General features: G+C 41.9%; 1 protein-coding gene across 2 annotated transcripts in view; it reads left to right on the top strand.

The window, feature by feature from the left end:
- The first annotated feature begins 1,646 nt into the window (after window positions 1-1,646).
- Erich1 (glutamate rich 1) overlaps window positions 1,647-25,313 on the top strand; it is a 60,719-nt gene continuing 37,052 nt past the window's right edge. For both annotated transcript variants that reach the window (XM_042689875.1, XM_042689874.1), the window contains exons 1-2: window positions 1,647-1,721; window positions 14,591-14,737. In XM_042689875.1, the coding sequence (XP_042545809.1) occupies window positions 1,703-1,721; window positions 14,591-14,737 (166 nt within the window). In that variant the 5' untranslated portion in view covers window positions 1,647-1,702. The remainder of the gene's footprint in view (window positions 1,722-14,590; window positions 14,738-25,313) is intronic.

Genomic DNA, 25,313 nt, shown 5'->3' with positions numbered 1-25,313 from the left:
GGAAACAACTGCAATCGAAGTCACTGCCCTTGGCAGATTCAGGGTAAGGGTTTGCCATCATCCTGATCTACCCTGAAATTTGAGATGGATGGTCCATTTTGTGACTTGGTTTTGTGATGGCTTTCTGTTCTTCCCCTTTCTCTGTAGCCATTTCCTCTATGGTCCACAGCAAGAGGCCTCATATACCCACTTTCCAAACATTAGAGCCCTCAAGGTTAGGCCTTTGGACCTCTTTTGACCTGCACTACTCCTTTCAGTCTCCTAAACTTATGCATCTGTGAGTATCCAAACTTCTTTTCTAAACCTGCACAGCACCACCCAGCAAAGGATCTCCACCTAAATTAAGAACTCCAACATTCCAACTTCTAAACACAAAATTTGGAATCATTCTATACTTCCTCTTTTTTGTTATAATCAAATTTGATCAGACAGAAAAACATTTTGCATTGTTTCAAACAGACTCACAGTCTACCACTTTTCACAACCTTCAACATTACCCCAACATTTCTCTTTGTGATTCAAAGTGGTCTTCAAACTTCCCTTCAAATCTAGTCTCAGCCCAGAGGCTAAAACCACTTCTTTAAATTGTACAAACAGAGCATCTCAGTTTTCTGCTCAAAATGGACCAATGCTTTTCCATCTCTTCTTAGAAAGTTAACTTTTCTCTGTGTTCTTCCCCAGCAGCCAGGCCTCTGACTTTGTCACTGCACTTAGGCTGGTCACAGATCTCCAAATGAACTGAGGCAGGCATTCTCCTTGCATTGCAATCTGTCTTCCTTGTGCCATTTGCACTCCATTCCCTCACCTGCTTACACCTGGTGGATCAAACTGAGTTCCTTAACCAAAAGCATCTCAGATTCCCTGACGTGTCTTCCAAAGCGCTGTCCATGGTATTGGCTTGTGCACCATATCGTCCTCGCAATTTTGTTTGTCTTGCTTCTCACTCACTGGACAATGCACCACACAGGCATCTCCAGCGGGCCTTAAAGTGCTGAACGAGTAGGCACTTCGCACTTCGAGGTTTGCAAAACTGAGTGTAAGAACCGGGGTCAGCGAGGTCTCGGGGCCAGGACGCAGTCTGCTCTGGGAAGAAAGGAGGCCCGAGGGCGCCCTAGAGGTGGAGGCGCTGGCGGAGGGCGTCCTGGGGCGCTCGCGGCGGTCCCCGGCTCCCTCGGGCGAGGGGGCAGCTAGAGCGGAGAGCGGAGCCTGGGCCCGGGCGGCGACCGAACCCCAGCCCCCCTCAAGCCTTCTCGCCCTCTCCTTCCCGCAAACGGGCATTCTCGCGCCTGCACGCGGAGCTCCACGGTGTTCAGAGAAAGTGCTGCCCCGGGTCTTGTCCCGCCCCGGGTCTGGCGCGCGACCGGGTCCCCCAAACCAGCCTTTGCGGAGCCGCCTGCCACCCCACCTCCACCTCCAACTGCGCGCAGGCTCCATCCGCAGTCGCTCACCCAGACCGAGGTCACAGAGGCTGGGACCCGCCCAGACTCGATTTCAGCCAATCCACAGCTAGAGCGACGATAATTGACACCCACGGCTGGGGCGCCAGAACTGGATTAGACGCTGCTGCTGTAGTGGGCGGGCCTAGGTGGTCAATTTTGGATTGGACACTGTTGCGTTGTGGGCGGGCCTCGGAAGGCGGAACAAGGAAACGCCTTCGCTGTGAGCTGGCGCCCAGGGCCGCGGAAGCGCAGCCGAAGCCGGCATGTCCACACGGAGGGACGGTGAGCAGGGGACGCGGGGTGCGAGTGGTCCCGCCACCGGGACGTAAGGGGCCACGAGGCATTCCTGAGGCTTGAAGGGAAGTTGAGCGGCCCTGAGGGCCGAGAGCGACAGGAGAGCCATGGGGTCTGGGGTCCGGCGTCCGAGGGACGCGGGGAGCCCGGGGGTCGGGGGTCCGGCTCCTGAGGGACGCGGGGAGCCCGGGGTCGGGGGTCCGGCTCCTGAGGGACGCGGGGAGCCCGGGGTCGGGGGTCCGGAGTCTGAGGGACGCGGGGAGCCCGGGGGTCGGGGGTCCGGAGTCTGAGGGACGCGGGGAGCCCGGGGGTCGGGGGTCCGGAGTCTGAGGGACGCGGGGAGCCCGGGGTCGGGGGTCCGGAGTCTGAGGGACGCGGGGAGCCCGGGGGTCGGGGGTCCGGAGTCTGAGGGACGCGGGGAGCCCGGGGGTCGGGGGTCCGGAGTCTGAGGGACGCGGGGAGCCCGGGGGTCGGGGGTCCGGAGTCTGAGGGACGCGGGGAGCCCGGGGGTCGGGGGTCCGGCGTCCGAGGGACGCGGGGAGCCCGGGGGTCGGGGGTCCGGAGTCTGAGGGACGCGGGGAGCCCGGGGGTCGGGGGTCCGGCTCCTGAGGGACGCGGGGAGCCCGGGGGTCGGGGGTCCGGCTCCTGAGGGACGCGGGGAGCCCGGGGTCGGGGGTCCGGCTCCTGAGGGACGCGGGGAGCCCGGGGTCGGGGGTCCGGAGTCTGAGGGACGCGGGGAGCCCGGGGTCGGGGGTCCGGCTCCTGAGGGACGCGGGGAGCCCGGGGTCGGGGGTCCGGAGTCTGAGGGACGCGGGGAGCCCGGGGTCGGGGGTCCGGAGTCTGAGGGACGCGGGGAGCCCGGGGTCGGGGGTCCGGCGTCCGAGGGACGCGGGGAGCCCGGGGGTCGGGGGTCCGGCTCCTGAGGGACGCGGGGAGCCCGGGGTCGGGGGTCCGGAGTCTGAGGGACGCGGGGAGCACCACATAAGCAGAAAAAGCCAGAAGTGGCCCTGTGGCTCAAGTGGGAGAGCGCTGGCCTTGAGCTGAAGAACTGAGGGACAGCGCCCAGGCCCAGAGTTCAGGCCCCAGGACCGACAAAAAGGAAACAAAAGAACAAATTTTAGTTAGCCGGTAAAATGGAGAATTACGGTAGTCCCCCATTCTGTTTTTTCTGTTGAGAAGAACTGTCCTCTAAGTCTCTCCTAAGAACTGTCCTCTGTAAGTCTGTCCTAAGAACTGCCCTCTGTAAGTCTGTCCTAAGAACTGCCCTCTGTAAGTCTGTCCTAAGAACTGCCCTCTGTAAGTCTGTCCTAAGAACTGCCCTCTGTAAGTCTGTCCTAAGAACTGCCCTCTGTAAGTCTGTCCTAAGAACTGCCCTCTGTAAGTCTGTCCTAAGAACTGCCCTCTGTAAGTCTGTCCTAAGAACTGCCCTCTGTAAGTCTGTCCTAAGAACTGGCCTCTTAAGTCCCAGGGAATTCTGACTTGCACCTTCTTGGCTGGAAAACAAAAAGACACACCAGATCATCTCACCTTAGAAATGACTTAACATTAACTGAACAGACCTATGTTAGGCTTCAAAATGGATATTAGCATCTTTTAATTAATACCCAAACTTTATAACCTCTTACTAGACAAGAGTGGGTTCTTTGTTGGTTATGGTTTGTAGAATTGACCTGAAACCCATCTCCTTTATTCAAGGTTGATTTACGATCTGCTCTTCCTCTTCCAGCTTTCCCTCCTATGTTCATGTTCCTTCCATGTTTGAGGCCCTGGGTCCAATCTCCATAACCAACAAAACCCCAAACATAATATCCACCACCCTAAAACCTTACTGGCTAACTGAGTGAACTTAGAGGTTTTGTTTTTTTTTGTTTTTTTTTGGGTCCGGTCGTGGGGCCTGAATTCTGGGCCTGGGCGCTGTCCCTCAGCTCTTCAGCTCAAGGCTAGCACACTACCACTTGAGCCACAGCGCCACTTCCGGCTTTTTTCTTTTTGCTTATGTGGTGCTGAGGAATCGAACCCAGGGCCTTAAGCATGCAAGGCAAGCGCTCTACCACTGAGCCACCTTCCCAGCCCTTACTCAGAGTTCTTATGTGAAGCACTTATGAGCTGAGAAATGTCCTTGTTCATCTTCTCTATAAATAAGACATCGGCCACATCATCTGTTCCCACCTCTGGGACTCAGTGTCCTTGAGCAGCTCACAGTAAGAGAAGAGACCAGTGAGAATCACACCAAGCCATCCTTTCTATCTGCAGAGAAAGCTTGAAATAGGGGAACAGTATGAAGGAGTGACTAAGATTTGGTAATTTTGTTTACTTTTTTTTCTCTGAAAGTAGATTGCTTCTGAAAGTTGCCTACTAACATACCAATTTATGTGACAATTTGTAGCAAAACTCTCCAGTGTTAGGGAGAAGAATGTTTTACTTCTGAGCAGTAATACTACCTAAAAAGCATTTTTTTAAACTTGGGTTCCATTTTATACTAGGAAAAAATGTCTGAACCATGTTTGAGAATCTTTTAGGTCTCTAAGAGCCACAATGAAAGTCTGACAATGAATTGCCTCCAGATTGAAGCGAATTGAAGGGTGCCAGGTCTCAAATGCAGTTCAAGTGGCTTCCGTTCTAGTTGGGGAGATTGGTGCATGTCTGACATATAACTAAATACTAACTCAGGGCTGTGAATGGCAGCAATTTGCCACAGTGGGATGGAAACACTTTAGGGACTTTAGCTCACCTGGAGGCTATATATTTTTTGAGAAAGGAGTCCTGTTTCTGTGGTATTCTTAACCATGCCTCTGTGGTGCTGGCCTGGGTAGCTGTTCAGTTAACTGTGGAAATGAGTGACTTGTTTATATCTAGTGCCTGCTCCATTGAGCACTCCTGTCACTTCCTTTCCAAATGGTTTCCAAGCCCACTGCTTAGGCACTCCCAGAAGGAGCAGAGTATGTCATGAAGAAATGTAGAAAATGTACCTTTTTAAACTTCTCTTGGATGTAGTGTTACTGTGTAGAGCACAGAGCCAGACTGTGAGGCTGTCCTGAGCTGGGCTCTGCAGTGGGAAGAATGCCAGTGGTCCTGCCCCACTTCTGCCTCTCAAGACTCACTAATTATTGGACACAGACCCATTCTTGGTGCTGTAAGCTGTACAGCAAGTAGCTGTATGCCTAATAGGATCACTGAGCCATCCCTTCCATCCAACTTCAGGTGGGAACAGTGATTCTAGCCTCCTGGTGTCATAAGGAACAGTGCATGAATGTTCGAAGCTACTCTTCACATCTGCTTGCTGTCTTCTCTAATAGAGAGTCCAAAGCCTGTGCTTGGAACCACTCTTCTCTTTTTTGGGACTCAACCTGGTGGGCTGGCCAAGATGATAAACAAGTTGGAGAACACAGCTGTAACATGGTAGCTTAATTGCCTGTTGGTAAGACCTCATTTCTGTGACCATTTCTTCCAGGACAGCCAGGCTTGGCCTTCCAGGTGTGTATGCCTTTTGGGGAGTCTGGAGGATAGGCCAGGATACATATGTAGCAGGTAGATTGCGACAACTACAGTCACAGGTGCCACGAGCCTTTATTTTGGGACTCCTTTCAGATGAAATTAACTGCCAGTGCTCTTGCTGAGCTTCTAGCATGCCATGTCCTTGTATTCTGTTATTTCTGTGTAGCTGAGGGAGTAAATTGTGGCCAGCGTCACACTGAATGGAATTGTTGGCACTTTATGTGGTACTAGTTCTAGTGCTCCTAAAGCCTTGTTAGTCAGAGAGGAGAGAGTGTGTGTGTGTGTGTGTGTGTGTGAGAGAGAGAGAGAGAGAGAGAGAGAGATAGTAAGTACCTCTAAAAAAGCTGTGAGTAAAATGACAAAGTATGCTTAAAATATTTAAGTACTAAAAGTTTAGTAGAGGGGCTGGGAAGGTGGCTCAGTGGTAGAGCACTTGCCTTGCATGCCTGAGGCCCTGGGTTCGATTCCTCAGCACCACATAAGCCAAAAGAAAAAAGCCGGAAGTGGTGCTGTGGCTCAAGTGGTAGAGCGCTAGCCTTGAGGTGAAGAGCTGAGGGACAGTGCCCAGAGTTCAGGTCCCACAACCGGACCCCCCCCCAAAAAAAAAGTTTAATAGAAAAAATGAATATGTAGTTTCTTCTTAGATGAGTATATCTCATAGATATGGTTTAAGATTCTAATCATGTTCTATTTGAATCTTATTTGGTGAACTATTTTTCCTTTAATTAATATTTCAGAAAGCTTGCCAACTCTTGCTTAAATCTTACTAATTTTTTAAATTTTTAATTGTTATTAAACTCATTAACATACTGTACTAATCGTTTCTTGAAAAATCAGATAATACTAATATCGGTTTATTCCTTTATTCTTAGATTATAGCAAAGATTAAATAACCTGCTGCATTATAGGGATACAATGAAATAAAAGGTAAATGAGGATGAATATGGTCAACACACTTTTTTTTTTTTTTGTCGGTCATGGGGCTTGAACTCTGGGCCTGGGCGCTGTCCCTCAGCTCTTCAGCTCAAGGCGAGCACTCTACCAGTTGAGCTACAGCGCCACTCCCGGTTTTCTGTGGTTTATTGGAGATAGGAGTCTCAGTCTCTCCTGCCCGGGCTGGCTTTGAACCGCGATCCTCAGATCTCAGCCTCCTGAGTAGCTAGGATTACAGGCGTGAACCACCAGCGCCCAGCTGGTCAACACACTTTATTTGAAAATAAATCACTGAAATCTCTGGAAACTTTTAAGAAGGGGGAGTTAATTAGGCAGAGAGAAGGGAGTAGATTGCTCAGGATACATTGTATACAATGTGTGCAAATGTCACAACAAACCCCCTTGTACAATTAATGTATGCTAATAAAATGTAACTAAACAAATGACATAAAAACAATTTCCTCAGAATGCTTTACTGAAAGATAGTACTGTTTTCTGTTGTTTTTTTTTTTGCCAGTCCTGAGGCTTGAACTTGGCCTGGGTACTGACTCTGAACTCCTTTTGCTCAAGGCTAGCACTCTACCACTTGAGCCATAGCACCACTTACAGTTTTTTCTATGATTTCATTGGAGGTAAGTCTCACAGACTTTCCTGCCCAGACTGGCTTCAAACTTGCAGTCCTCATATCTCAGCCTTCTGAGTAGCTTGGATTTCAGGAGTAAGCCACCAGTGTCCAGCTGAAAGATTATATTTTTATTTGGCTTTTGCTGATGGCAGTGGTTTCTGAAAATTACATCAAAATAACTTAATTCCCTATGGAATTTCATTGATATTAAAACTAATTTTAACTGGTTTTTTTCTTCAGATTTTTTTCATCATTTCCAGATGTTGTTTGCTTCATCTCTTTAGTGACTGTATTTGTTTTCCTGCAGCCCCTTCTCTTTCATGGACTTGAGATACCCATTTTATTTCCCATGATTGCTTTTTGTAAGACATTGAATTCCAGTTGAAACTTGTTCTCATTTTGGAAGAGGAGTACACGGATGAGATATGAGAAAAATGAAAAGGCAGGCTAGCCTCAGGTTTCTGCTGGAGTTGTCAGAATCTTTGCTATAACCACTGTGCTGTTTTTATTGGTCCTTTAAAGGCTAGGTACTGTGACAGGATCAGATCACCAGCTCTGTTTTTGTAGTTTTGAGTTTTTAGCACATTAGAAATTAAAGAGAAAAGATACTTAACCTTCAATTTGTTTTTACTCCTACAATTCTAGTATGGGCGCACACATACCAGGTCAAAAAGTATTTTAATAACCGCCAAATCACAGATGCTTAAAAAATTACACTTGCTATACTGTGTCCTGGTATCCTGGGGCGGAGGGGGGGGGGGGGAAGCCAGCCTTCATTTGCATTCTTTTAAAATTAATTATAAAGTGAACTGGCCAGTTAGAAGGTATATTTTGTTTGCTAAAAAAATAAAATTAAAAATAATTCTGCTGGACAATGGTGGCTCATGCCTATAATCCTAGCCATTAAGGATTCTGAGATCTAAGGTTCTTGGTTCAGAGCCAGCCCAGGCAGGAAAGTCTATGAGACTCTTCTCTCTAGTAAACTACTAAGCAGTGGTTCAAGTGATAAAGTGCTAGCCTTCAGGGGCTGGGAAGTTGGCTCAGTGATTGAGTGCTTGCCTCGCATGCATGAAGCCAGAAGTGGCACTGTGGCTTAAGTGGTAGAGTGCTAGCCTTGAGCCTGAAGAGCTGAGGGACAGCACCCAGGCCCAGAGTTCAGCCCCTGTGACCAACCAAAAAAATAATTAAAAATTAAAAATTTAAAAAAAGTGCTAGCCTTCATCAAAAAACTTCAGGGACAGTGCTCAGGCCTGAGTTCAAACCTGAGTTCAAACCCTAGGAGTAGTATATATACACACACACAAATACAGAGTCCTTCTGTAGTAGGAAATGATCAAGTAGCTTATAAGATTAATTATTTCACTCGAATCAGGGCTTCGAAGTTAGCAGTGAGGGTTAAAGTGACTATACAATGTTTTGGTATTGTTTCTTAAGTTGACAGCATGAACACTGTTAGTGATAGGTAATTAGTCCTTTTCAGGCTTTTTGTGCCTATATGGATGTGCTATGGTTGCATTCTCCCTTATACATATGCAAAGGTTGTGTTTAACCATTACAAGTTATGAAAATCTCCCTTATGAAAATGCCAGGACTTTCTGTTTACAGTGGTCCCTAACCCTTGGAAATGTACATCTGCCTTATGAGTATAGTGACTATTTACCATGCTGTGGTTCTTAATTATTGTAGAGGAAAGGAGAGATGGATGATGGCAGGGCATCAGATGTTTATTTTGTTTAGTCCAAGTGGTACAGTTTTCCTCCAAATCTTACTACGGTTGTGATCTCAAGTGCAAGAATGAAGTGGCGTTTATCAAATAATATCTCAGCAATATCAGTTGATAGAACTGATATTGATCATTGTTTTACTTTTAAGCTTGCTTTTTAAAAGGTAATTTAAAAATTAATTTTTTCTGAAAGTACTTCATACTTCATATTGTAGTAGCTGAAAATATTTAGACATGTATATTTGTCAGCAAATTTATTTTAGATCTGCAAGTAGTGGGATTAAATTGTATTAATATTTATGAAAATTCTTCTTAAAGACAAAACTCCTGCTTTCTAATGAGATACCCATTTTGACATTTCCTTGATACCATCTGCACTTGTGCCTGTTCATAGCTTACATTATAAATAATGCATGTCCATGGTTAGTATAACATAAAACCATCTGCCAATATTTATTAACAAAGTCATGCCTTGACTCCTGTCAACGAGGAGCTGTTGATTAAGTGTTTATTTTTATGTACTAATATAGCAGTAGGAAGGGTAGGGCTGAACTTTTTGAGCATTCCACTTAGGGAACCTGTTCTGCTACAGGAAAGTGATCAGATGCCAGCAAAGTGCTTGTGAGAGTGTAAACCACCGTTAGAAGATGGAACTCAGGCTCTTGGGTTTACAAGACGCTTAAACCAATGTAGTTTGAATAGTGAAAGGTTTTCTTATCTATTCTGTTTACATGTCATTAAATGTTAAATTGTGCACATCTGAAATTACATGGCATTTTCCCACTTTCGTCTTCCATATAAAAACTTGTGGTTTAAACTTTAAAGAATTAAAACTTTTTTTTTTTTGGGTCCAGTTGTGGGGCCTGGGCTCTGTCCCTCAGCTCTTCAGCTCAAGGCTAGTGCTCTACCACTTGTGCCACAGAGCCACTTCCGGCTTTTTTTTTCTGCTTATGTGGTGCTGAGGAATCAAACCCAGGGCCTCATGCATGCAAGGCAAGCGCTCTACCACTGAGCCACCTTCCCAGCCAGAATTAAAACTTTCATGCTTAAATTTTATTTACATTTACCTAAGACATTGAACACTATTATTTTTTTTAATTATTATTATTTTTTTTTTGTCCATCCTGGGGCCAGAACTCTGAGCCTGTGTGCTGTCCCTCGGCTCTTCAGCTCAAGGCTAGCACTCTACCACTTGAGCCACAGTGCCAGTTTTTTCTGCTTATGTGGTGCTGAGCTGCTTATGTGGTGCTGAGGAATCGAACCCAGGGCCTCATGCATGCAAGGCAAGCACTTTACCACTGAGCCACCTTCCTAGCCCTATTTTTACTTATTTATTTATTTATTTATTTGTATGCCAGTCCAGGGGCTGGAACTCAGGGCCTGGGCACTGCTCCTGAGCTCTATTGAACCACAGCTCCACTTTTGCCTGTTTAGTGATAATTGGAAATAAGCATCTTTTAGAAACTCCAGAGGAGGATACTCTTAGGGGAGAAACACAAAGGCTCATTGCCTCTGTGCCTCTGATTATATAAAATGATATTTATCAAAATGAACTCCAGGAAATGGAAACAAGAATTTTTTTCTTTAAAAAAAGTCTCACAGGGGCTGGGAAGGTGGCTCAGTGGTAGAGCGCTTGCCTTGCATGCTCAAGGCCCTGGGTTCGATTCCTCAGCACCACATAAGCAAAAAGAAAAAAGCCGGAAATGGCGCTGTGGCTCAAGTGGTAGAGTGCTAGCCTTGAGCTGAAGAGCTGAAGGACAGTGCCCAGGCCCAGAGTTCAGGCCCCACGACTGGACCCAAAAAAAAAAAAAAAAAGTCTCACAGACTTTCTTGCCTGAGCTGGCTTTGAATTGAGATTCTCAGATCTCAGCTTCTTTAACAGCTAAGATTACAAATACAACCCACTAATACCTGGCCAAGCACTATTTTTAAGTTATTGCATGATCCTTGCGATGACCAGTTCATTATTCTGCATAACAGCCTTGTTATCTTACTGTCTGGATAGGGTTTGGCATGGTGTGGATGGGCCATTCTTAAGCACTTACTTAGCCATCTGTGATGGCTCTGTGTTCAAATTTCTAATTTGTATTTATGGATGGCCAAGATGTTCCTCCACTTCCAAGGCTCATTTCTCATGATTATTAAACAAAGGATGGACAAGATTAGATTTATGTTGAAAGAATAGCAGTACTAACAGTGAATAAATGTGTCCTCCAGTCTTATAGCTAGATACTAGATGCTGGAGAACTAGATGCTGTGGCATCTGTGTGGCCAGATACATTTATGTCTTACAGAAGGGAAGGAAAGCACTGTCCATGATGAATGTAATTGGCTAGCACTGGGGAAATTTGAGCAACAAAATATTGTGAAAGTAGGACAGGGGTATAACCCTCAGAATAAATGAAATATCCGAAAGTTCATAAAGCAATAATAATGATTCATAAACAAATAGGAGCAGCTTCCTTACAGAAAAATCTCACATGGGAAAATCAGGGAAGAAAAATCACCTTCAAAATCACCATACATGCCATAGCCATATATGCTAAAAAGAGTAGATTAAATTGAGGAGGAATAGGAGGAAGAAGAGTTGTCCTCACCAACAGAGGGAACAGCTGATACTAAGCAAACGGAAAGAAATGTACATATTGTCTGATTTATAAAAAAATGTTTTATTGCTAAAGGTCATAGAGTTCATAAGCAATGTAGATTAAGATAATGGTGACTATCATTGTGAAGATTAAAAGGTGTTTGTAACTTTTAAAAAATATGTGAAAATTAAAAAACAGTTTCTTACCAACAAAGGACAAAGGGTGAACCAATGCAATAAAGATACTCATAAGACAATATGTTGGAAATTTACAACTTTTGTGTGGGGGGAGTTGAGAAAGGGAAAGTAAGAGAAAAATTACGTACATCACTTTTACAATAAAATTTAAAAAATTTCTCACCAAGGATGTTTGTAAAGTACAAATAGTAACATTTTTTAAAATTGCATTTTTACATCTTTTTTTAGGTTACTTTAAAAAAATATTTTTATTGAGATTGAGTGATTACATAAATTTCCAAAATTGTTTGATAACGATACTTATTTAAAGTCACAAACATATTTTAACCTTCCCAAGGCAAATTGTCGTTATCATGGTCTATAAAGTTTGTGAATTCTATCAGCTTTGACCATGCAACTATTTCTTCCAAGCTGAGTGATATGTACCTTTCTTTGGCTTAGTGTGAGCTGTTCCCTCTTTCCCTCTCATCATTCCCTCCCATTGCTGCCCTTGAGTTGCTTCATTTTCATCAATGTCCAATGCAGCTGATGGGCCTCTCTGCTGTCTTTTTTTTCCTTTTTCCCTCTGATTCTGTGCCCATTCTGTGCCCTCCGCCTAGCTTCCCTCAGATGTGCACATGTATATACCATCTAAGAGGTCAAGAACATGGAGTCATCTAGAAATGATATGACAAATTAATTAGAGATCCTTTGTTTCTTGAGTCCTGTTTGCGTCGTTATATCTCCTAACATCCATGTATCAGGGAGACCATGTGCCGTTTGTCTCACTGATCTTGGCTTACCTTGCTCAACATGATTTGTTCTAGTTCCATTCATTTCTCTGCAAATGCCATTATTTTGTCCTTTCTAATGGCTGCATAATATTCCATTGTATGTAGGTACCACAGTTTTTGGGTCCATTTATCTGTAGTGGGGTATTTGGATTGTTTTTATATCTTGGCTATTGTGAACAGTACAGCAATGAACATGGAGGAGCATGTGTCCTTGTATCCTGGTTCCTGTTGCTCATGGTAGATGCCTAGAAATGGTATGGCTGGGTCATAGGGGAGGTATAAATTTAGCTTTCTGAGGACCCTCCAGACTGCTTTCCAAAGTGGTTGTATTAGTGCAATAGAGTTCTTTCTCCACATCCTCGCCAGCATTTGTCCTTGGCTGAATTTAGGATGTGGGCCATTTGGACTGGGGTAAGGTGGTATCTCAGGGTTGTTTTTATTTGCATTTTCTTTACAACCAGGGATGATGAACATTTTCTCATGCCATTTTTATCTCTTCTTCTGAGAAGTCTCTCTTTAGTTCCCTTGCCCATTTAATGATTGATTGGTTAGATTTGGGAGGGATTAGTTTCTTGAGTTCCCTGTATATGGCCTTTTGTCTAATATATTGCTGGTAAATATCTTTTCCAAATTGCTTGGCTGTCTTTGTAGTTTGGTAGCTATGTCCTTTTTTTTTTTCATGGGGCTTGAATTCTGAGCCTGGGCACTGTCCCTCAGCTCTTCAGCTTAAGGTGGGCACTCTACCACTTAAACCACAGCACCACTTCTGGTTTTCTAGGGGTTTATTAGAGAAAAGAGTCTCACAGGCTTTCTTGCCTGGGCTGGCTTTGAACTGTGATCCTCAGATCTCAGCCTCCTGAGTAGCTAGGATTACAGGCGTGAGCCACCAGCGCTAGCTATGTCTTTAACTGTGCAGAAACTTTTTTATTTTAAGGTAGTCCCATTTGTCAAATCTCTCTTCAATTTGTTGTGACCCTGGGACTCTGTTCAGGAAGTTCCTGCCTGTACCTATAAGTTCAAGTGTTTCTCCTACTCTGTCCTGTAGTAGTTTCAGAGTTTCTGCTTTGATGTTGAGGTCTTAATCCATTTAGAGTTGATGTTAGTGCATGGTGACAGGCTAGGGTCCACTTTTAGTTTTCTGCATGTGGCCGCCCAGTTTTCCCAGCACCAGTAGTCGAAGAGGCTATGTTTCTTCCACTGTATGTCTTTGGCTCCTTTGTCAAATGTCAGCTGACTTCAGGTATATGATTTTATTTCTTGATCTTCTAATCTATTCCATTGGTCTTCAGGTCTGTTTTTGTGCCAGCACCAAGCTGTTTTTGTTATTATGGCTCTATAGTAGAGCTTGAAATCTGGTATTGTGATCCTTCCTGCGTTGTTTCTTTTGCCAATAATTGCTTTGGCTATTCTAGGTCTTTTGTTCTAGGTAAATTTTTGGATTGTTTTCCCTATTTCAGTAAAGAACATCATTGGGAATTACATTAAATTTGTATATTATTTTTGGCAGTATGGCCATTTTCACAATATTGAGTCTGCCTATCCAAGAGCATGGAAGGTCTTTCCATTTCCTGGTGTCCTCTTTTCTTTTTTTTTTCTTTTTTTCTTTTCTTTTCTTTTTTTTTTGTTGGTTGTGGAGCTTGAACTAAATCTACATCTTCTACTATCTTCCTGAAAGTACTAGGGTACTACTGTATTAGGCATTCAGATTTCCTCTGCAGAACTTGGCAGCTATTTATCTTTTTTAATTTAATGAGGCTAAAAAATTCCCATCCTTTTATTAACCTTTCTCCTTCTCCTTTTCTGGTATGCTATTTTAAGATCATACCTGTTTATAAACCACATTTAAGTGAGGATGGAAATATTTACTTATTAAGACAATTTTCATCCTCTAGTAAAAGCAGAATGTAAACTAAAATAAACTGTAGTGTCTCGTGTACATGCCAAAGCCATGTAAACTGCACAAAATCATTTTCTTGATTGCAGTTGTCAGCTCGCTCAGTTTAAAGAAGAAAGACTGCTTGTTTCTTACACACATAGAACTAGTAACTGTGTGGCCTGCACATAGGCTGTCCACCCTCCCTAGTACCTCATACCCAGGGTTAATCTCTACTCTGCAGTGGTTATGAACTGCACTGTAGGAGAAATTCGAGGGAGAGACCCTTGGTGACAGTACAGTGCTGGTGCAACCTAGAATGTACTTTATAGCTCAGGCCTAGCCACCTCCCTAACCTATAAAGCAGTGTTCAGAGAAAGCCAGCAGGCACCCAAGTGTATGCATCTTTGAAAGAGCTAGGCCTGGAGGGTTTCCTGTGGAGTAACGACTATAAGAAAGGTTATCAGGAACAGGCTCCTGGAGGTCTACTGGGCAGTTTTTGGGTGGTGCCCAGAGAGTCTGTCTAGAGTTTCTTTGTAGAATGATGACCATTATGAGGGCCAGTTGCTATCAGGTTTTAAATGAAAGCCATATATGTTTTAAATAAATGCAGTAAGGTATTCCTTCTTTCTCTTGTTAATTCTTTATAGTGTTTGTTGAAAAAGTGCTGAAGAAACTTTTCCCTAATGTTCCAAGTGGGCAAGAAAAAGACACACTCCAAATTCTGACCTCAGAAACACCACCTAATAAAGTGACCTCTAGAAAAGCAAAACATAAGCATGTTCATCATCTGACAGGTAAGGTTGTTTGCAAGTAAGGATAGATTATAAGGATCTGGTTTTCCCCAGTAATCTACACTGCTACTAGAGAATCTATCCTTTTGGCCTGTTGTTTCTCTTTGTTGAATGACCTTTATTTTCTATTTTTTAATTAATTAATTTATTGCTAGAACTAGAGCTTAAATTAAGGGTTTGGACACTGCCCTTTAGTTTATCAAGGCTAGCACTCTACCATATGAGTCACAACTGCACTTCCAGCCTTTTGGTGGTAATTGGAAATAAGAATCTCATGTACTGACCCAAGGTATAATGAATGCCTATGGTGCTGTTCTGGTTTTGGATATCAGTTGATGTAAGATAAACAAGAAGGAAACCATGTGTGTGTGTGTGTGTGTGTGTGTGTGTGTGTGTGTGTGTGTGTGTGTGTGTGTGTGTGTGTATACACACACATATATGTGTGTGTGTGTATATATATATATACACATATATGTGTGTGTGTATATATATATGAGAAGAAAATATTTGGAACACTGGACATATTAGTAACATTTTAGTTGCAGCACATGAGTATGCTTGATGAAAGAAAAATTGATGTTGGACTTTATTAAAATGAAAAATTTCTGATCTATAAAAGACAGTCAAGAAAATGAAAGGACAAGGTACATGCTTATAAAAGATACTTGTAAAAGTCATGTATTACCTAAACTGTATAAAGAAGTTAAAATTCAGCAACAAGGAAATGAACAACTTGACTTTAAGACCTGAACCCCACCAATAGTGATATGTAAATGGCAATAAAGACATGAAAAGATATTCACATTGTGAATCATTAGTGATTATTAAATTAAAACATGATACACCTATTTGAATTGCTAACATAAAAATAACTGACAGTACCATATGTGGTTGAAGATATGGAACACCAGGAACTTTATTGCTCATGAATATAAAGTGGTACAACTGCTGTATAAGAAATATTGGTGAGGGGCTGGGAAGTGGCTCAGTGGTAGAGCGCTTGCCTTGCATGCATGAGGCCCTGGGTTCGATTCCTCAGCACCACGTAAGCAAAAAGAAAAAAGCCGGAAGTGGCGCTGTGGCTCAAGTGGTAGAGCGCTAGCCTTGAGCTGAAGAGCTGAGGGACAGTGCCCAGGCCCAGAGTTCAAGCCCCACAACCAGACCAAAAAAAAAAAAAAGAAATATTGGTGAATTGAATGCCAGCTCACACCTGTAGTCCTAGGTGCTTAGGAGGCTGAGATCGGAGGATCTTGGTTTGAAGCCAGCTTGGGCAGGCAAGTCTGTGAGACTTTTATCTGCAAATAACCACTAAAAAGCTAAAGGTAGAGCTGTGGCTCAAGTGATAGAGCACTAGCTTTGAAGAAAATGCTAAGGGACAGACCCAAGTTCAACTTTTAGTATCAGTACAAAAAAAGGAGGAAGGAAGCATTGGTGGCTCATACTTATACCCTAACTATTTAGAAGGCTGAGATCTGAGGATAGAGGTTAGGATCCAGCCCAAGCAGACAAATTCGTGAGTATCTTATCTCCAATTAGCCAAGAACAAGCTGGAACTGGAGGCATGGCTCAAGTGATACAGCACTAGCTACAAGTGAAAAAGCCAAGAGAGATTGAAAGGCCCTCAGTTCAAGTCCCTGTACCAGCACAAAAAAGAAGAGGGGATAAGAAAGTATAATAGAGGGGTGATTTTGATCAAAGTACATAATATGCATGTATGCAAATATCATGAAACCCTAATACTATCAGTCTACACTAATATAGAATAAAAGTATATAAAAATATAAGATATAGTCTCTGAGGATACCTTTCTTGTTCAAAGACTACACAAAAGTCATTCTCCAAAACAAGGGTAGGGGAATACAGAAAAGCATCATCCAAATTACAGATTCTCCTGTCCAGTTATTTTTGAGAAAGCAGTCTTCTGCCAACACCACAACAGCCCTGAGTATTAATCATTGATTTAAATCTTCCTTAATTTGCATTTCCATGTCTATAAATAACATTAAAAGACTACAGAGCAGTGAAACATATATAACATAACTGTAATTGTACAGAAACTGGGCAGAAGACAATTGTGAGGTTGTACATACATGATATGTATACTTTCATACATGTGTGTACATGTGTGCACGTGCATGTTGTACATATTCATGTTCATGTGTGTGCATAGGATGGTCTGTGCAATTGTCCTTGTATATTTGTATGTGTGTACTCCTGCATGATCTGAGAAGTTGGAGTTTCATTAAGTTCATTTAGGCCTGATGACAATGAAGAAAGACAAAATCAGTTCTCCACTGAGAACCTGTTTTGTTAACTTCCAAGAGACTGGAAAGGATTATGAGGATACAGTGTACCCTGGGGCAGGAATGACTTGGTCCTCTGTGAGATTTGTCTCAAGACTGAAGATAGCCCATTGCTCTTCTTGAACAGTATTTTGGCACATATCCTTGAGGATTTTTCACTCTAATTTTACCTTTGCAGAAGAAATTGCTCTGGTTTGTAACCTCTCTTTATGTAGATCTCAGTACTTGAAACATGAGGATACCCAAAAAAGAAATGGTGCCAGGACATGTTTGCTGTGCCCAGTGTCCACTTTTATGTTATCCCTCCTTGTTTGCTAGACCAAACTCTCTACAGTAATATGTTAGTTATCCTATATACCTAGGAAATGCTACTTCATATTTTCCCTTGAGAATAATCAACCTAAAATATTCCATATTAATATAATTATAGCTCTACTGCAAAATGGAATTCAACTTACAGTCAGCTCTTGAGCTGAAAGTTAGGACTTTACAGAGAGCTTGTGCTTAGAACTTGAAATTCGATACAATATAACACCTGACAAAATCTGTCTATGATTAAAAATACACAGCTAATGAGCCACAAGATGCTTTTTGCCTAACAAACACAGGATTTTTTTCAAGTATGCATGTTATCTTGTCACAATAACATTACTTATAGAAATATCACTTAATGTAGCCTTTCTGGAAGGTAGTTTTTAGTATTAAAATATTAAAAATTTCTATTTGACCCAATCATTCCCATCCACATTTTAAGTTCACTTGTGTACTCAACATCCAAATGTTAAGAGTGTCACAGAATTCATTCTTAGATTTCTTCTCTTAGCCACATTCACTTACCAGCTTGTGCTTGCTCTTAGGGCTTTCTGTGTTTATATATTCTTACAGCTCCAAATTGAGCTCTCCTGGTTGTCCACAAACTCAGATTTTGCTCTTAAGTATCCCATAAAGCAGGAAACAGCCTGACTTCACCCTTTATTCCAAGAAGCTAGGGCTGCATAGGTATTTTGGTTATATCACCAGAAGCATGTTAGAAACATGAATCCATCTTAAAGAAAAACCTAAGCCAGTGACTACTGTGGTCTCCTACCTCTTAAAGGTACTGTTTCACTTGTTCACAATGCAGACCTTGGTACCCTCATGACTTCCATAAGGGCTAAGGCAGCTCAGCACAATAAAGCAAGATGCCCTTGGAAACCGAAAGGCAAAGATTGGGCAGGAAATAACCTGATTTACCAATGCCACCACCAAGTTTTCATTAAAATCACTCAGTTCTCAGGATGAGATGAGTAATAATTTGCATCTGGATTGACAAGGGACAAAGGAGAAACATCACAGAACCAGGGCAGGACAGTTAATAAGAAAGTATCACTGCAAGGATTTGCAAATTCATAGGTGCATCACAGATCTAGTCATTGAGAACCTAAGTCAAGTTTCTGTTATTCTCCAGAAAGCAAGAGGACAGTTAGGCTACTTTTATTCAAAGTGAAAGTTAGAAATCTGGATAATCAACGTTTTAAGTTGCTTAACTATGATACATTCATAAAATAGTATATCATTGACCCATTAGGTCAGAATGTGTAAAATAAGATTTGATATTGCCTTGATATGTAAGAAAAATATAATACAACCACATGAGCAATTTGAGTTAAAATTCAATTGTGTAGGAGAAACCAAGCTAATTTTATTTTTATTTATTTTTGCCAGTCCTGAGGCTTGAACTCAGGGCCTGGGTACTGTCCCTGAGCTCCTTTGCTCAAGGCTAGCACTCAACCACTTCAGCCACAGCCCGCTTTTTCTGGTTAGTTTATGGGGTACTGAGGAATTAAACCCAGGGCTTCATGCATGCTAGGCAAACACTCTACCAGTAGGTGATATTCCCAGCCCCAAACTAATTTTTAAAAGTACCTATCTTACTGATGGAATTTGGGGAAACATTTACTCATTTCCTTAGTCAGTTTTAATGTTTGATGTAGCATTTTGAGTGTAATTTTTGTCTATTAAGATACCTAACTGGAAACTCAGGGTGTTTTTTTTGTTGTTGTTGTTAAAATTAGCTTGAATAATCCTTGATAATCTCTGTGACCATATTCAGAAGTGGAGAAATGGAGTATGTTCATTTAATAGAATATTAAATGGCATTCCTCAGTATCACATAAACAGAAAAAGCCAGAAGTGATGCAATAGCTTAAGTGCTAGTCTTCAGCAAAAGCAGCTCAGGGGCAGTGCCCTGGCCCCAAGATCAAGCTCCAGGACTGGCAAAAAGGAAAAAAGAAAATGACATTCTAGGTCATTCAAAGACAGTTCTAGTTAAAAAAAAAAAAATAACTGCAGTATTCTAGATTGTGAAAGTGATGTTTTTCTGTAGGAATATGTATGCATAAGATAATACTACTTAGGATTTGAATTCTGAGTGGACTTAAGTTGACATCTCACAATGAGTCTGCTCCATGAGGTAGTGTCCGTACTCTGCTGCTAGTCAGGTTACTTCTTTGCTTTCTAGGTCATGTATACATCCATCTACTTGTTTTCTCTTTGTCTCTTCAGAAGGTCAGGTCTATGGGGTGGAGTCCTGATTGACCTAATGTCAGCTCAGGGAACTGTCTTTGGTGTTTATGACTAGTCAGTGAGTGCTATCACTGGTGCTCCCTAGCAGAAGCTTACTTGGTGCTGTCTCCAGAAGGGGGCATAGTCCTTGATGCTGGCTAAAACTAGAGGTGTGGCTTTGGGATCTTGGTCCTCTGTGCTGTCTGCATCCAGGCTGTAGTCGTTGGTGCTATCTCTATATGTGCCTGTGGTCCTTGTTACCTACTCTGGTAAGTGGGTGTGGTAAGTGGGTAGTTCAGGCCAGGCCTTGTTCCAACTGGAGACGTATTCCCTAGTGCTAGGTACATTTCTGGCATTTTCTGTTTATGTAGTGCTGAGGAATCGAACTCAGGGCTTCATGACTGCTATGCAAGTACTCTACCACTGAGCCACCTTCCCAGCCCCCCACCCCTCATGTTTCTTTCTTTTTTTTCGATCAGTCGTGGGCCTTGAACTCTGGGCCTCAGCTCTAGCCTAGTGCTCTACCACCTGAGCCACAGCACCACTTCTGGTTTTCCTGTGGTTTTATTGAAGTTAATAGTCTCATGGACTTTCCTGCCCAGGCTGGCTTTGAACCGCAATCCTTAGATCTCAGTAGGTAGGATTACAGACATGAGCCACCAGTGCCTGGCTGGAAGAACTCTTTCACAGTTTCATGCATGACCCAGTGTCATTTAAAAAAAAAAAAGGTTGTTACATACATTATGAAATCAAAATTGTACATACCAGAATGCCACACACCAAAAACAGAAAGCAAATAATAAAGTAGAAAACATTACAACTACTAGTATGGACAAAGTGTTCATATCCTTAATATACAAATAATTAGGTGTTAATACAAAATGATAAACAGCTGAGAAGAGGAGGGGAGAGCAAGGTGGGAGGCAAGTCACAGAATATATACACGAATCTCTCAACACTAAATGAGGCTCAGCCTCTAGTAATAAAAGCACAAATCAAGACTATATTGGATAATGAAGGAGGTGATACTGGTCTAGATGCGTTGTACTTATAAACGGACATGTTGAAAGATAACCCCTTTGTACAACTACTTAAAGATAATCAAAATACAATTTTAAAAGAGTTCATTAGAATCACACATGCAAGTATTCATAGACGTTGTCTATGAATGAGCAGGAATGAGCAGACCTCTTTGTCTAAGGATGTGGCCAGCTCCATCCACTTGCACATAGTAGTTCTACTTCCAGCCAGGTATCCTGTGGATTAACTTGCATGTTCTAGCATTGGTCTGGCTTAAGAGTATTTATCATGACATTGTTAAAAATAAAGAGAAATTGTGAAAAGTCTAACTTCTCATTGGTGGGCACCTAAGTCCCCAGGAAGCGTATGCAGTCATCAAAAGGCATGTGATTGTATTCATAGACCACCAAGACACATAATAAGGTGTAAAAGGCAAGAGGTAATAAGTGTGCCACTGGGTTTGCAAAGCAAAGAAAAAAGAAGTAGCACCTTGTTTGTAAGTTCATTGATTGTCCTGCAAGAATCCAAAGCATACAAAGGCATTTGCTGCTTTTTAGAAAGGAAGCCACATGTCTGGAAAAAAGGTGGACTTGTCTGGCTTCTATGTATCGAAATGGGCAGTTGTACTACAAAACAAGTGAATGCAGAAAAGAAAAGTCTAAAAGGGGCCATGTGAAGGTATTTTTATGCCTGAAGAGCTAAGGATTTGACTAACTGTAGACCCGCATCAAAATAATAGTCAATGTGTTTCAGCAAAAAGTTGTCTAGACTTAAGAGTAGTAATGCCAAAAATTGGTAAAAAGTAACAGTAATGTAGTTAACTGTTGACTATATACAGAAACAATTGTTTCTGTAGTTTTTTTTAAAGGTGTAGAATACGCTATGACTGAGACAAAAGCACCTTGTTGGGGGTTAGTGGGGCTGCTAGAGTGCTCACTCTTAGAAAAGGAACAGGCTGGCCTTGGCCAGGAACAAGTTGGAGGGTGCTCTTTGTCTTTTGAAGGCTAAGTTATAGCTGCTGTGGTGGGTAGGCACATGTGGAACTCTTGATATATTTTTATGGTGAAACAAGGACGTTGCAAGAACTTTGCCAGAGAAAGGAACTTGCAAAGAACAGAGAGCAAGTTTGTTTTCAGGCAGCACCAAGGATGGGAAGATGCCTACTCCTCACTTGGTTTACATGCAGATAGTAGCTAAGGGATTCTGTTTAGCTATTGGCTACTGGATAGTGGCTCAGAGTAAATGAGGCTGCACATTCCTTAGCTCTCGGAAGTACCAGCAAGAAGGAGCTGTGTTGTGTGAACAGAAACAAAGGAGAAGATACTTAGAACTACAACTGGAAAGAAAAAAAGTCAGGGTTGGGACGGTGGGTGAGGTAGGAACAGTGGGTTGTGGTTCTAATTCTAGGTGAATCTGAAGTATTAAGTCAACCTAGGTGGTAATTGCTTCCAAGCAAATAATGCTGCTCAAAGTCAATTCTGATACTTCGTGACGTATATTTTTTGCCAGATTTCCTGTGTATTTTCCTAGGGATGCTGGCCACTTTTATCAGATAGCAGATACTCACCTGACTTCTCTACATTTCCACCTTTCCCCCTGGAAGAATAATGGTTTCAGGAAGCTATGTTCACAAATGCTTCATGCTCTATATGAATGATGATGATGATGATGAAGTAGACAAGCAAATGGCTGCTAACTGCTCCATAAACTATAAATCATCTTTTTCTTTCTTACATCTCAGCAAGGAATGTTACAACCAACTTTTGGAAGAATTAATGTTATCCTAACAAACCATATTTTACCCAAAAGAATGCAGGAAATCAGAACTGGAAGTTATTACGCACCATCTAGTCACCTTTACTTACAGATGCAGGGTGTCATTTTTGACTCCATGTCTGACTGACAGTATTGTCCTTGTATCTTGAGAGCCTAGCCCACCGGTAAAATCAACATGTGATTTCTCACCAGTAAGGGCTATCATCTCTGGCATGTTACATTCTGATTTTTTTTTTTTTGTCAGTGATAGGGCTTGAACTCTGGGCCTGGGCACTGCCCCTCAGCTCTTCAGCTCAAGCTCTACCACTTGAGCCACAGTTTTCTGAGTGGTTTATTGGAGATGAGAGTCTTACAGACTTTCCTGACTGGGCTTTGAACCCAGATTCTCAGATCTCAGCCTCCTGAGTAGCTAGGATTACAGGCATGAGCCACCAGTGCCCAGCACATTTTGGAAATGTTTTCCCTAGATGAGTCGATGTTTTCCATTTTGTGAGTTATCTCATTCTTCACTTTCATGAGCCCTACTATCATCATCCCAATAATTAACTGAACAATGATATTTCTGAGTTCTATTTGACTTTCTTATTAAGAAAGATTTAGCCAATTAGACGCTTCCAAAAATATTCTGTGAAAAATGATCAAATGTTGATATTACCCAATAGGGATAGTATACTTAGAAGCTTATCTCCATCTGCCATTGATTCTACTAGGGAATGACATAGTAATTAATCATGAATATTGTCATGAATAAAATTAATGTAAGAACTAGAACTCTGGCAAGTTAGCTTTGAGAAAGTGAAATATATTCATAGCAGAGAAAGTTGAAAATGCTTCAGATTTTCACATTTAATATTTTTACACTTAAATATATTAAACCATATTTTTCATATTGCTAGTGATTTTATTCAATATTTGTCATTATGTGTTTAAAATAAAATACTCGTTATTCTGTAACAAACTAATAGATGTATGCATGTGTGTTTGTCACATTTAAGAATCACTTTATCAGGCTGGGAATGTGGGTCCATGGTAGAGTGCTTGCCTAGCATGCATGAAGCCCTGGCTTTGATTCCTCAGAACCACACACACAGAAAAAGCTGGAAGTGGCACTGTTGCTCAAGTGGTAGAGTTAGCCATGAGCCAAAGAAGCGCAGGGACAGTGCCCAGGCCGAGTTCAAACCCCAGGACTGGCAAAGAAAAAAAAGAATCATTTTGTCATTTTACATGAAACTAGTAATTAAAATATTGATACAACTCAATATTAAAGAGTGTAGGAGAAAGCATTCTACTTTGTTACCTTTATAAAAAGCCAACAGCAGGATATACCCTTCAGACCAGCAGTTACATTTCTAGGGATTTATTTGAAGGAGGCCTGGTGCCAGTGGCTCACACCTATAATCCTAACTACTTAAGAGGCTGAGATCTGAGGATTATGGTAGGAAGCCATCCTGGGTAGGAATGCCTATGAGGCTCTTATCTCCAATTGACCACAAAAAAAAAAAAAAAGCCAGAAGTGGAGCTGTGGCTCAAGTGGTAGAGCACTAGACTTGAACACAGAAGATCAGGGCAGCACCCAGGCCCACAGTTCAAGCCCCAGGACTGGCAAAAAAAAAAGAAAGAAAGAAAAAGGATTTATCAGAAGGAACAAAGTGGCCAGTATACTATACAAAGTAATATACAGCAAGGAGGGTCATGTCAACTGCTTGTAATAGTGACCATTCAAACCCAGTGTCCACATGCAGAACTTAAGAAAGTAGTTGAATTATAAATCAAAATGTTCCCATAGCATGGAATACATGCAATCATTAAAAGAGAATTAAGAATTAAATACTGTATAGTATAGTATTTATTTTATCATATTTTAAGTGATAGGCATCTAGAATGTACAATCTGTATAAATAGTAAATTACTTATAGCATGATCCCACTAAGATATTTTTATGTTTCTGTGTATATATGTGTATATGTCTGTGTTTGCATATACATGAACACATGTCCATGTGTGTCTGTAGGTCTGCCTCTGTGCATGCATATATCTCTGTGTGTTTGTGTGTCTGTGAGTGCAGTCAGGTGTATATCTGTGAAGGTGTTTTCATTTACATGAACATATATGTATGCATATATGTAAGTATGACTGTATCTGTACCCATGTAGGTCTGTGTATGAATATATGTGTGTATGTATGTACATGCATCTGTGTGTCTGTGGCTATATTGTGGGCTATACATTTCCATGCATGTGTGTAGGTATATACATACACTACATGTATATTAGTTTATATGGAGAAAAAGTTTCAGAAAGATTATGGACTGAAGCTGGGAGCTGGTGACTTATGCCTATAATCCTAGCTACTCAGGAGGTTGAGATCTGAAGATTATGGTTCAAAGCCAGCCTAGGTAGGAAAGTCTGTGAGACTCTTCTTACCTCCAATAAACCACCAGAAAACTGGAAGTGTTGCTGTAGCTCAAGTGGTAGAACACTCTTGCCTTGAGCTGAAGAGCTGAGGGACAGTGCCCAGGCCCAGAGTTCAAGCCCCATGACTGACCAAAAAAAAAAAAAAAAGACAATGGACTGAATGTTGAATGATTTATGGTGTGATAATAAAGGGTATGCTGTGTGAGCTACTTAAATTTTATTATTATACTCATGAATTACTTATGTTTTTATATTACATTATGAAAACCCAGAAGTTTATAAGTAACCTAATGTGAAATTAAATAATCATACATGTTTACTTTTTTCTGATTGAGCGTATGTCTGACTCACTGTTCTGCCAAAAAATATTAAAATAGATATTTATGATAGTAGTTTGGTTTTATTGGGTTTTTAAATTTTTCTGTCTTTATGAAATTTCATTAGAAAAATGATACTGGCATAATCAGGGCTAGTATATGTCTAGTTGCATTGTGAACTATTTACCAATGCATGTTATCTCCC

This window comes from Dipodomys spectabilis, unplaced genomic scaffold (genome assembly GCF_019054845.1).
Source record: "Dipodomys spectabilis isolate Male_0828 unplaced genomic scaffold, ASM1905484v1 ptg000128l, whole genome shotgun sequence".
In the NCBI taxonomy this organism is placed as follows: Eukaryota; Metazoa; Chordata; class Mammalia; order Rodentia; family Heteromyidae; genus Dipodomys; species Dipodomys spectabilis.
The sequence above is the reverse complement of the archived record's forward strand: the minus strand, read 5'-3'. Positions and strand labels throughout refer to the sequence as shown.